Here is a 13,354-nt window from a genome sequence, read left to right as displayed (position 1 = left end):
GGTTTCTTCCGGGTGCTCTGGTTTCCTCCCACAGTCCAAAGATGTGCAGGTTAGGTGAACTGGCCATGCTAAATTGCCCTAGTGTCCAGGGATGTGTAGGTTAGGTGCATTAGTCAGGGGTAAATGTAGAGCAATACGGTCTGGGTGGGTTACTCTTCAGAGGGTCGGTGTGGACTAGTTGGGCTAAAGGGCCTGTTTCCACACTGTAGGGATTCTATCAAAGGAAGTAGTCAGACCAATGACTGGGATTGGAGATAGAGTAGGCTGATCACTTGACAGGTTCATGGATAAGAAAAAGGTTTAGAGGGATATGGGCCACCCCTCCATCCCCACCAACACTATCCCTATCACCTCCTAACCCATCTAAACTGCACATTCCTAAACACCACGGGGCAATTTTTAGCATTGACAGTCCACCTAACCTGCATGTCTTTGGACTGTGGGAGGAAACTGGAGCACCCCGGCAGAAACCCATGCAGACATGGGGAGAATGTGCAAACTCCAAACAGACAGTCGCCTGAGGCGGGAATTGAACCCAGGTCCCTGGCACTGTGAGGCAGCCATGCTAACCACTGTGCTGCTGTAGTGTATTTTGAAGCAAGAAAAAATTGGATATACTCCGTTGTTAGAATTACCTCAGATTACTGATGCTGAGCATAAACCTAATACATTGCAGAAAGTGGGAATAAAAACCTACAACAGGAACCAATAATCCACAGACTGCATAACCCCACTCTTCACAACAAAGTGATCAAATTATATGTTGTTCACGTTGGTTAAATCGTTTTGGATTGGGTAAACTGTACCGATAGATTTAGCGAACGAAACGGATCATCAGTCACAGACTTACCTTTCTTTTTTGTGGAGATACATTCTTCATCCTTTTCCGAATCGCTGCTGTACGTGTATTTAACGTTTTCTGTTTTTTTCCTGCACAAAACACCATTCTAGTTGGTAAAGTGTAAATAAAAAGGTAAATTTGTGGTGCAGACATTTCGTCCCCTGTCTCGGTGACATCCTCAGTGCTTGGGAGCCTCCTGTGAAGCGCTTCTGTGATCTTTCCTCCGGCATTTATAGTGGTTTGAATCTGCCGCTTCCGGTTGTCAGTTCCAGCTGTCCGCTGCAGTGGTCGGTATATTGGGTCCAGGTCGATGTGCTTATTGATTGAATCTGTGGATGAGTTCCATGCCTCGAGGAATCCCCTGGCTGTTCTCTGTTTGGCTTGTCCTATAATAGTAGTGTTGTCCCAGTCGAATTCATGTTGCTTGTGGGACAACACTACTATTATAGGACAAGCCAAACAGAGAACAGCCAGGGAATTCCTCGAGGCATGGAACTCATCCACAGATTCAATCAATAAGCACATCGACCTGGACCCAATATACCGACCACTGCAGCGGACAGCTGGAACTGACAACCGGAAGCGGCAGATTCAAACCACTATAAATGCCGGAGGAAAGATCACAGAAGCGCTTCACAGGAGGCTCCCAAGCACTGAGGATGTCACCTAGACTGGGGACGAAACATCTGCAACACAAATTCCCAGCTCGGCGAACAGACCGGAACAACGAGCTACAAATCTTCTCACAAGCTTTGAGTAAAAGGTAAAAGCGGGAGAAAAGAAGCAAAATAAATTCAGAAACCACCACAGCGTGAAAAGAAAACCTGAGAGGTGCATTTATATACACAGCACATTCCATGTACTCAGATCCTGTCCTTTTATAGCCTGGGCTGTAGTTTCAAAGAGAGAGTAGGTATTGTCGCAATGTTAAAAAAAAAATTGTGCTTTCTGCACAGCAAGACAATAATTGATAAAATCTTATTTCAAAGTGTTGGGTTGAGGGATCAGGCTCAGCCAGGACACCAGAAAAATTTCTCTGACCTATGTCAAAACCGTGGGATTTTCGGTACTCACTCACGCAAGGTAAAGGGGAGATGATAATTTCACTGGGTTGGTGGTTTTACAGAAACCTAGGTTCATGTTCTGGTAAGAGAGTTCAAATCCCATCATAACAGAGAACAAAATTGGAATTCAATAAAAATCTAGAATAATCTAGCCTCATGGCAACGATTATCATTGCTGGAAAAACCCATTGGGTTCACTGATGTCCTTCAGGGAGGGAGAAATCTGTCAGCGTTATCTGGTCTGACCCACACGTGACTCCAGAACAATGTGGCAGACTCTTACTCAGATTCTGGGGAATTAGGGATAGGCAATAAATGCTCGACCAGCCAGCGGCACCCACATCCTGTGAACAAATAATTAAAAAATACACTTGGCCTTGAAGCATTGCAACCAAGAGCTGGTAGTTCTGACAATGTAGCAACCCCCCTGCTCTGCATTGGGAATACCATCCTGGGTTTAGTGCTCAACCCCCTGGAATGGGAACTGAAGCACACAACCTTCAGAGTCAGAAGGGCAAATGGTAACCCAAGCGGAGGGTCAGCAGCTTTCTAACACTGAAGAAAACTTATCATGAACATGACATGTTGCAGAGTATCCAGGGTGGAAGAGAACTGAAGTACTAATCAGCAGGGCACAGTGTAAATGCCTCCTTTCTGCTTTGCTCTGAATTTCAGATGCTTTTGGGGTATCTGTTGAAATAGCTCCACATTAATAGGCATGTGAGTGACAGCCTGAACAGCATGAGACAAAGAACAAAGAAAATTTACAGCCCAAGAACAGGGCCTTTGGCCCTCTAAGCCTGAGCTGATCCAAATCCACTGTCTAAACCTGTCACCGAATTCTTAAGCATCGGTATCCCTTTGCTTCCCACCTACTCATGCATCTGTCCAGACACATCTTAAATTAATTTACTGTGCCTGCCCCTACCATCTCTGCTGGCAACGCGTTCCAGGCACCTACCACCCTCGGTGTAAAGTACTTGCCACATATATCGCCTTAAACTTTTTACCTCTCCCCTTGAAATGTAGGACAAGTAGGCCATTCAGCCCATAGACTCTGCTCTGCCACACATTTTTATTGAATTCATGGAATCATAGAATCCCTACAGTGTGAAAGCAGGCCATTTGCCCCATCAAGTCAACACTGACCTTCCGAAGAGCATCCCACTCAGACTCACCCCGCTACCCGATCCCCGTAGTCCTGCATTTCCCATAGCTAACCCACCTAACCTGCAGGTCCCTGGACTCTATGGGCAATTTCCCACAGCCAATCCACTTAATCTGCACATCTCTGGACTGTGGGATGAAATTGGAGCAGACACATGGGCAACAGACAAACTCCAGAGATAGTCGCCCGAGGCTGGAATTAATCCCGGGTCCCTGGCGCTGTGAGGCAGCAATGCTAATCACCGAGCCACCATGTCGTCCAACCTCAATGAGAGAATTCAAAGTGACGATGGTTGATCTGATCATCCTCCACCATACTTTCCTGCCTTTTCCCTTTTATTGTTGATTGCCTCACTGATTAAACATCTGTCTCCTTTGAATATACTTAATGACCCAGCCCTGTGGTAAAGAATCCTACAGAGTCACTATCCTCAGAGAGAGGAAGTACTTCAGGTCTGGTCTTGAATACTCAAACTCTTGGTCCGAGATGATGCCCGCTGGTCTGAGACTCTCCCAGGAGGGGTGGGGGGAAAACAATCTCTCCACACCCACCCTGTCTGGTCCCCAAAAACCCCTGCGTGTTTCATTAAGGTCACCTCATTCTTCCACATTCCAATGAATCTGGACAAAAATCACTTGGTGGCTTCAGCACACGATGGCTTGGACAGAAATAAAACCACAAATTGTTGGAAAAACTCAGCAGGTCTGACAGTATCTGTGGAGAGAGAAACAAAGTTAAAAGCTTTCAAGTCCAGTACGACACTTCTTCAGAATGCCAGCATTCATATGATGTCAAGGCTTAACAGAATTGTACATCGTCCAGCACACCTACAGCAATTAGTTTATAAAGGACTACTAAGCTGGCACAGAGGACCGTGAAGCATAAAAATTAATTGCTTAAAATTATGCAAATAACTACAAATACAGAAAGTAGTAACAAGAAGCAAGGATGCAGGTTAATTTGACAGTCCATTACCTTTTGGGATATGAAGATGTGTGGGGTTTGGATCCTGACGAAGTAATGCTTCCTGTGGTATCGATTACAGTGGCCTTGTTCCTGTTGTCAGCACCTACATTATTCGGTGATGATGAAAGGGAACAGATATTGAACAATCTCAGGTGGAAATGGACTGCACTGGCAAATTGCAGAGGTGGGACTCTCCTACGATCGAGACACTCCTGTCTGGTGCTGAAGTGTATCGCTATGTAATTCCAGTCCAGTAAGGCAGACAGACACACTGCACAACATCTACCCAAACCCCACGTTCACAAGCTTCTCAAATAAACTTACTCACATCCTCAGAGCATTCCGCAGTACTGGAGTCAAAAAGAGAAACTACTCCCAATATGGCACTCAAAAACACCCAGTCCTGAGAAAGCCTTTCGCTTTCTTCTATAAACATGGCGGTCGAAGTCAACACAAGTTCCTCGCCAGCTGGTCAATGGACCAATGGTCAATAACCTCCATGACTGTCCAATCAGATTAACAGGTACCTTTTTTTTCCCCCAAAACAACTACCTTTAAACGTGAACTCGGCCTGGACAATCACAAAGGCCAACCTCCCATCTACAGAATCCATCTACCAGGCCCGCTGTCAAGGAAAGGCCACTGGCATTCTCAAAGATCCATCTCACCCTGGCAATGTTTTTCTACAACCTCTACCATCAGGGAGAAGGTACAGAAGCCTGAACACACATACTAGCCAATTTCATAACAGTTTCTACCCTACTGTTGTTAGAATATTGAATGGACTCACAAACTCTTAACATTCGCCTGTACCTGTGTTTTTGTTTTTGCTGCTGTTTACCAATTATTTACCTATCTATGCTACTTAACTCTGTGATCTGCCTGTATTGCTCGCAAGACAAAGCTTTTCACTGTGCCTCGGTACACGTGACAATAAATAAATTCAAATTCAAGAAACAAACAAACACAGACTAAATGACACTGGCTAATAACCAAGAACAACACAACGGAATTTCTGTGGTTCATCAGTAGTCTGACTATAGCATTCCAATCACTCCCAGATACCCATCGTGATACTGTAGTACACAGGTCACAGGATCCTAACTTTTGGCACACAGCCAAAAAAAAAACACAAACTTTTACAGCCTGAGGGCCAGAGGTATCTTGTGTGGCAACAGAACAGAACTCATGGTGTCTCTACTCAACATTATTTTTTAAAACGTCTGACTATCATGGAGAATTTATAACAAGAACCAAAGACGCCAAGTAGAAAGCATGCCTCCAACGCTAATAACTCCTAACAACTTCAAGAAACTATCCTTCATTACTACGGTAAACACAATGCATTTACCTGTTTGCATTTTGAAAGTATTGGATAGTTCCTCGTTAGCTTTACGTGCAGAAGATTTCCCCAAAGCATCAGCAAAGCCAGATGGTTCCTAGAGTTAGAAGGTAGAAAGCAGTTCAGCATTTATTTATTTAATTTATCCCTGTACCATCAAAATGCATCAATTACTCAGATCTGGGAGGAAAAGGAAGGGAGATGTGATGGCTGGAGAAGACTGGGCAGCAGGAGCAACCAAGGTGGGACCACCTGGGAGGTGGGTAGAGGGACTGAGCGTGCGTCGCCGCTGAATTAACTTCTCGGGACAGGCAACACCACTGACAGGCAACAGTGCAGACATTGCAGAGTTTGCCACAGTCCACTGTTGATCCAGCCCATCTCCACGTAAGTGGTGGCCATGCTGCATTCTTTGATCACGATGGCCTGTAAGTATACAGGACTGGCTAACTTGGAAAAGCAGGCAAAAGTGAGGACTGCAGATGCTGGAGATCTCAAGTGCACGGTGCTGGAAAAGCACAGCAGGTCAGGCAGCATCCGAGGAGCAGGAATATCGATGTTGGGGCAAAAGCCTTTCATCAGGAATTTTGGAAAATTGGTAACTTGGAAAAGTGGCTATTAGTCCATCTGTTTATAAAAGGCAGGTGTGAGGGCAGTGGATTTGTATCATTAACCCTGTCACTGGCCAGGGCCAATATGCAAAACATGGCGCAAGTCAAAGGAAGCCCATCATAAGAAAAGGGGTTAGACAGTTTAATGAGTTATAAATGGGCCATAGGGTGGGGATGTCCAAACTGTTTGAACAGAGGGACATATTCATGAGGTGTAGCCAACAAAATGCACAGTGCGCTGAACAACTTTTCCAGTTTTGTTACATAAGGATCTCCTGCTGTGTTAACCACAGGACAGCAATCATGGCAATGGTAATGATAGAGTCATAGAGGTTTCCAACATCGAAACAGACCCTTCAGCCCAACCTGTCCATGAGCCCAGTTTTCACAATTAAACTGTCCCACTTGCCTGCATTTAGTCCATATCTCTCCCCATACCAAACCCATCCAGTTACCTGTCCAAATGTTTGAGTGACAAAATTGTACTCGCCTCCACCACTATTTCAGACACTCACCACCATCTATGTGAAAACATTGCCCCCCTGGACTCTTTGTATCTCCCCGCTCCCACCTTAAATCTATGGCCTCTAGTTTTAAGATTCCCCCACCATGCGGAAAAGCTGTTGGTTCTCTACCTTATCTATGCCTTTTATAGACCTTAAAATCCTGTTTCCTACAATTTGGAAGATGTTAAACCACCCCAGGTCAGTGGTTTTGCTCTCTGCATTTCTCTCATTCCGTCTGTGCCTCTGTCTTCCAGTTTCCTAACCCCACCAGGGCAGGAGGGGGTAGCAGTATGGGGCAGGAATGGGGAGGATTAGCACAGGTGGACTGGGTTTCAGGTAGCAGCAACTCGACACTTCTGAGAGTTAGGTCACACAATATCAGCAGTCAAGTCCAAGGCTTTAGTGGGAAGGTATAGAAGCTTTGGATACCAAGGAGTACTCATCACACTCAGTCCCAGGAGGCCCATCCCAGCCTTGCTTGCTGAAAGATGGGACACGGATCAGAACATCTCTCTCACTCCCAGCTCGGATTACAACCGAAAGAGGTGAACACAGTGACAGAAAACCACCAACTGCGATAAGCAGCTGATCCACTGCAGGGAACAAATCAGTGGAAAAAACGTTTACCTCAGTGCACTGACCTATCCCACTGCCATTCCACAAGGCCAGAAGATATATGAAGCAGAATCTACAGTGCTCCAATGTTCACTGATCCATTTATTGTTTAATAAATCTGTTTGGCAGTTTATAGCCTTGACCACAATTTAATGATATTCATCTAAACTATTCATGCAAAAAGAAGCAATATTCTACTCCACGAAAAAAAAAATTCCCAAATGATATGGCATCTCTTAACTCTTACCTCTTCCATCACTGGCCCCGGTGTGAACTTTTCCGTGGGGAGTGGTTTTCCCTGGTGAAAATTTGTAAGGATTACAGCAATAGTCGACAGGGTCTTTCCCTAGGAAAATGCAAAACAGAAAAATCACTTTACAATGAGACACGGAAACTTGTAATTAAAGTTATTTCTCCCAAACATGAACAAACTGCAGCCATGAATCAAAAGATAGTGACTACGCTGCTTTCCAACTCTTCTCCCTGTTCAGGGATACAAAAAGGAAATAGCCTCACCCAACAGGGGCAGAAGAAACCATACCCGAGCTTCTGGGGCTGACATGTACATTTTGGAACTGATTCAGTCCCACCAGATATTCAGGTTGCTTGCAATATTTCATCCAATTGCTTTGGTGACATGAAGCCTGTTTGTTCCACTGAATGGCCTCTTTACCATTGCTGGTCAACGTTGCATCTTAAAGGCTGGTTCACTGCAGCCTGTTTACCTGGTACATCCCAGGTTATTAATGGCTTTACACAACCTCATCCAAAGAGAGGACACTGGCGGACTGCCCAGTTGCTTCCTTTTTGACCAGCTCAATCTCTTTTCAACTAATCACTATCACAATCACGTTCTTGAACTGTGTATTATCAACGACTTCCTTCTAGAGACCGAAGCATCCAAACTCAATAATTCCAGTACCAATGGCCCATGTGACTGCCCAGATAATAAGAAACAAACTAGATGGATCTTTCTTCTTCTGGCAATTCCTATCTTTCACTGTGGTGTTAACATGTAATAAGGCTGAGATTATGTTTGTCAAATCATTTAAAACTTTAGCCCAATCTTCCATTGAAGATGGAGCTAAAGACCATAAGACACTGGAACAGAAGTAGACCATTCAGCCCATCAAGTCTGTTCCACCATTCAAAACGATCATGGCTTATTTGATAATTCTCATCTCTACTTTCTTGCCCTTTCCCCATAACCCTCAAATCCCTTAATCTGTCTATCTCAGCCTTGAACAGCCCTCTGTGATAAAGAGTTCCACTGATTCACTAACCTCAGAGGAGAAATTCCTCCTTGTCTCTCTCTCTCTCAAATACATGGCCTCTTACACTGAGATGGTGCCCTCTGGAGCTCAACTCTGCCACAAGGGGAAAACCACCTTTCCACAACTATCCTACCAAGCCCCCTAAGAAACTTGGATGTCTTAACAGGCATCTTGAAAGTTTCACAAATGAAACATCTGTGAAGAAAGCCATTCAAAGGAGCTAACTAATGGTATCCATTTAACTCATTTTGTGGAAACTAAAAATTACTCTAATTCCGCTTGACAGAAAACTAGAAGCATTTACTGATGCTAAAAATAACCTTCACAAATTTAGACAGTGATTCCGTCAAAAGACATTGACGGAATCCCTCTGGGCAATTAGGGACTGGCAATAATCGGTAGCTATGCAATGATGGCCTCATCTTGTGAATGATGTTTTTCAAACAGTTTTTCAACTGATTGAACCTCAATGGTATATTTTTGAGACCGAGTTCTACAATTCCATTAAGCTAAAAGTGATTAAGTTCTTTTTCACTTCATTCATGACTGGCCTGGTTCTATTTTTAAGATTACACCTTTTCATTCTGTATTTTCCCACATAAAGGAATTAGTTTCTATTTTAAAAAGGCACGGCAAAGTCAATTAACGTCAGAAACATTTCAGGACATGGCACCACCCCACCACCTGCAAGTTCCCCTCCAAGCCACTCACCATACTGGCTTGGAAATACATTGCTGTTCCTTCCCTGATGCTGGGTCACGATCCTCTCCCTAAAAGCATTGTGGGTCAACCCACATCAGGTGGACTGCAGCAGCTCAAGAAGGCAGCTCACCACCACCTTCAAGGGGCAACTAAGGATGGGCAATAACTGCTGGGCCCAGCCAGCAATGACCACATACCTTCAGTAATTTATTAAAAATGCTATACTGCCCAGAGGGCAATCAAGAGTCAACCACATTGCTGAGAGTCTGGAGTCACATGCAGGTCAGACCAGGCAAGGATAACAGTTATCTTCCCTAAAGGACATTAGTGAACCAGTCTGGCTTTTCCAATAATCACAATCGACTCATGGTCTTCACTTGACTCTTAGTTCCAGATTCTTACTGAATTCAAATTGCACTATCTACCGTGGTAGGATTCAAATCCAGGTGCCAGAAATTTACCTGGGTCTCAGAATTATCAGTCCAGAGAGAATCCCACCAGGCCATCACCTTGTCCCCGGAAATCGATTGATTATTGTTCGGCAATGGCTTTAAAGAACGAGGCCAGAGATCGTAAATGGAGCCAAAAACCAGATTGGTCGAGATCTCACCAGATTGCACAGAAGGCTGGGAGGGACTGAGTAGCTAATCCTGTTTCTGTGTTTGTGGAATTAATTTCAAAGCAGAGTGCTTCCACTCCTCTTTAGAGGAAGACAAGCGATTTTCCTTTGCCTTACAGGGACAGCTGTTCCTGGTTGAGGAGAGATCCTCACTTCCTACAGAAAATCATGAGTTCTTATTTCTCCCTATTCAGTATAGAGTCACCCTCCCTCCAATCTTTCTACAGCTTTCTCATTTGTTTCCTTCCCCAGTTCTGACAGTGGTGGGCCTCTCCTTCCCTGTGGGGATGTGAGGACTGCAGATGCTGGAAACCAGAATTTAGATTAAAGTTGCGCTGGAAAGCACAGCCGGTCAGTCAGCATCCGAGGAGCAGGAAAAATTGACGTTTTGGGTAAAAGCCCTTCATCAGGAAGAGAGGACGGGATCCTCCAGGGTGGAGGGATAAGTTGGGGTAGGGCTGGGGAGAAGGTATCAAGGAGTACAATGGGTGAATGGGGGTGGGGATGGAGGTGATAGGTCAGGGGTGAGGGTGGAACGGAGGGGGGGAGCGAAAATGAGGAAACTGGTGAAGTCCCCATTGATGCTCTGGGGTAGAAGCATTCCAAGGCGGAAGATGAGGTGTTCCGTTCCGAGGCCTTCTGTCAACCGGGGGAGCTGTCTGTTGCTTTTCTTTGGTACGTGATGTACAGGATAATAACTAAAAACCTTGCAGGCCCAAAAGTTATATTGACAAAGCTATAGTTACCAAGCCCATGTCGTCAGCCAGGATTCCTCCACGAACATTTTCGGGTCTCTCCTTCTCTGCGAAATTTGTCAGCAGGTTATAATACATGCCGTTCCTCTGCTCCCAGAACGGAGGTAGGTCTGCATTATTCTCTCGCAGTACCATCCAAGCCAGGGCCTGCTTCTGGTGAGGGAGCAAGGGAGTGCAAACAGCCTGGCAACACAAAAAGCAAGTCATTGGAATTGTAACAAAGAACCTATCAGTGGGTCAGGAGAGAGAATCATAGAACCCCTACAGTGTGGAAACAGGCCCTTCGGCCCAACAAGTCCACACTGACCCTCAGAAGAGTAACCCACCCAGGCCCATTCCCCTACTCTATTATTCCATATTTACCCCTGACGAATGCACCTAACTTACACATCCCTGAAAACTACGGGCAATTTAGTATGGCCAATTCACCTCACCTGCACATCTTTGGACTGCAGGAGGAAACCGGAGCATCCGGACGAAACTCAAGCAGACACGGGGAGAATGTCTGTGGAGCTTGCACACAGTCACCAGAGGCTGGAAATGGACCCGGGTCCCTCGTACTGTGAGTTAGCAGCGCTAAGCACGGAGAGCCACCATGCCGCTCAAGGATACCTTTGTGACTCTTGAAGCACTAACTCACACTTGCAGCCCCAAACATTCAAAACTCCCGGCCACTCAAGATGCTGAATCCGTTCAGAGGGCGGTCAAAGTCAGCAGCACTTCCTGAGGAAGTCACAGGACCCTTGCATCCAGTTTTCCACACTGCACAGATAGAAAAGGTGCCCGAGTGATTCTGCAAATTTCCGCCAAACACTCCCTGCGTTGACTGTAAAATGGGTCCTAATATGTCCACATGGGAAATCAAACATTGGCTGAAAATAGCAAGTGCAAGAATCCCAAAGACAAACGACAGGCCGTTCTGCTATAATGCATGTCTCATCAGTGCGAACTGGCTATAACACGACTGACAAATTGTGGAAGCTGTTTGGATAATGCAAACTTTCTACTGAACAGGTATTGCAATTTTCTATTAGCGATCTCGTACAGCACAACTTTCTACAGCCCAAGGTTGCAGAGGAACACAACTGTCATATTATAGCAGAACGACCTACACAAAAGGAGAATTTTGTATGCCACAATTAGAACTAGTGGGAAATTGTAAAATTAGTGCAGTTTTAGCAGTACAGACTCGATGGGCCAAATGGCCTCTTCTGTATTGTATGATTGTGAACTCTCTGCATGATCTTACCTAAACATTCTTCCTCCATGAAAAGACAAGCCAATTACCAGGAGCAAAATCAGTTTAGTGTCTTCTAGTTCAGTCGGATGGAGAGTTCAGAAACTTACTAATGTATCATCCCCTTCTCAGGTCTGCAGCCACCTACCTACAGGACTTGCAGTTTTCAATCTTAAAACCCATCAACAAAAGTCAAGAAGATGTCAGACTCAACCCTAGTCTCCAAATAACAAAGTCATTAATTTATACCCCAAATCATAATCTACATAAATATTGTGTTGCTGTACTTCATGTAAAACTCTGTTGCTGGTGCTGCCTGTCAGATGACAGGTTAAAGCCAGGTCTACATCATTTTTAATTGACTCATGGGATGTGGCAACATTTCTCACCCATTCCTAGCTCCCCCTGAGGTGGTGGTGGTGAGCTGCCTTCTCGAGCGACCACAATCCATGTGCTGCAGGTAGACTCAAAATGTGAGAATTTCAGGATTTTAAACCTTTGATACTAAAGGCACTGTGACACATTGCCAAGTCAGGATAGAGAATGGCTTGGAAGAGGAACTTGCTGGTGGTGGCGCTCCCCTATATTGCTGGTTTGTCCTTCTAGATGCTTGTGGATTTAGAAAGTACTGTCTGAGGAGCCTTTGGATAAATTTCTACGGCACATCCTGCAGATGCTGCATACTGCTCCTACTGAGTGTTGGTGGTGGAAGGACTGAGTGCTTGTGGGATGTGATGCGAATTAAGCGGGCTTTATCCTGGATGATATCGAGCTTCTAGAGTGTTGTTGGGGCTGCACCCATCCACCCATCACACATCTGCCTTCCACCCTCCAGATGGTAGGCAGGGCTTTGTGGAGAAAATTTAGCCATCACCCCTTTGACATTGAATAGCTTTATCACTACTGAACACCCAACCAACGGTACCACTGACCAGAAATTGAACTGGACCAGCCATATAAATACACAGTAGTTACAACCACAGGTCCAAGGCAAGGAAACCTACACCAAGTAATTCATTTCCTGATTCCCCAGGGCCTGACAATCATCTCCAAGTCAGGAGTAGAATGGAACTCTCTCCATTGGTCTGCATGGGTGCAGTTCCAACAACATGCAAGAAGCTTGACACCATGTAGGTCAAAGCAGCTGACGTGACTGGCAAAGCATCCACAAGCATCTAGTCATTCCACTACCGACACTCAGTAAGACTATCTACAAGATGCACCAAAGAAATTCAATTCTTGCGCCACTGACAAACATGTCAAGGTCATGTCTTTTAATTTTTGTGCTGTTCTTTTAAATTGCGGACTGAAATGAGAAAGAACCGGTTTGAAACCCAGAGATTTACAAAGATGGCTGCATGGTTTAACGCAAGGCATTTGAAACCTTTTATGAACCCGGTGGCTTCCAGCAACATGCAGACAAACTGGAGCCCTAGAGTCGCTTACAAGTGAAGCTGATTGGTAATTGGTGTTTAGTCCACAAACGAATGACAAACATCCTCTGGCTACCAACAACAAGGGTGCCATTTAGCTGAATAGCTTGTGCTATGAGGAGGACAGAGAGAGGTTTTGTCAGATCAGAAGATGTGCAGCAGCCAAAAACACATTGAGTTCTCTGCAGGAAGACACTAAACCTGAAGAAGGCCAGTCTGCT

The 13,354-nt window shown here is 45.1% G+C and overlaps 1 protein-coding gene across 3 annotated transcripts in view; it reads right to left on the bottom strand.

Moving 5' to 3' along the window:
* The window catches only part of hltf (helicase-like transcription factor), a 76,335-nt gene that overhangs the window by 50,803 nt on the left and 12,178 nt on the right, over nucleotides 1-13,354 (bottom strand). For all 3 annotated transcript variants that reach the window (XM_043702687.1, XM_043702689.1, XM_043702688.1), the window contains exons 7-11: nucleotides 10,455-10,646; nucleotides 7,361-7,459; nucleotides 5,391-5,478; nucleotides 4,049-4,142; nucleotides 851-930 (exon numbers count right to left, since the gene is read on the bottom strand). In XM_043702687.1, the coding sequence (XP_043558622.1) occupies nucleotides 851-930; nucleotides 4,049-4,142; nucleotides 5,391-5,478; nucleotides 7,361-7,459; nucleotides 10,455-10,646 (553 nt within the window). The remainder of the gene's footprint in view (nucleotides 1-850; nucleotides 931-4,048; nucleotides 4,143-5,390; nucleotides 5,479-7,360; nucleotides 7,460-10,454; nucleotides 10,647-13,354) is intronic.

Source organism: Chiloscyllium plagiosum, chromosome 13 (assembly GCF_004010195.1).
Source record: "Chiloscyllium plagiosum isolate BGI_BamShark_2017 chromosome 13, ASM401019v2, whole genome shotgun sequence".
Classification (NCBI taxonomy): domain Eukaryota; kingdom Metazoa; phylum Chordata; class Chondrichthyes; order Orectolobiformes; family Hemiscylliidae; genus Chiloscyllium; species Chiloscyllium plagiosum.
Note: the sequence above shows the minus strand (reverse complement) of the source record. Positions and strands in the feature narration are given on the sequence as shown.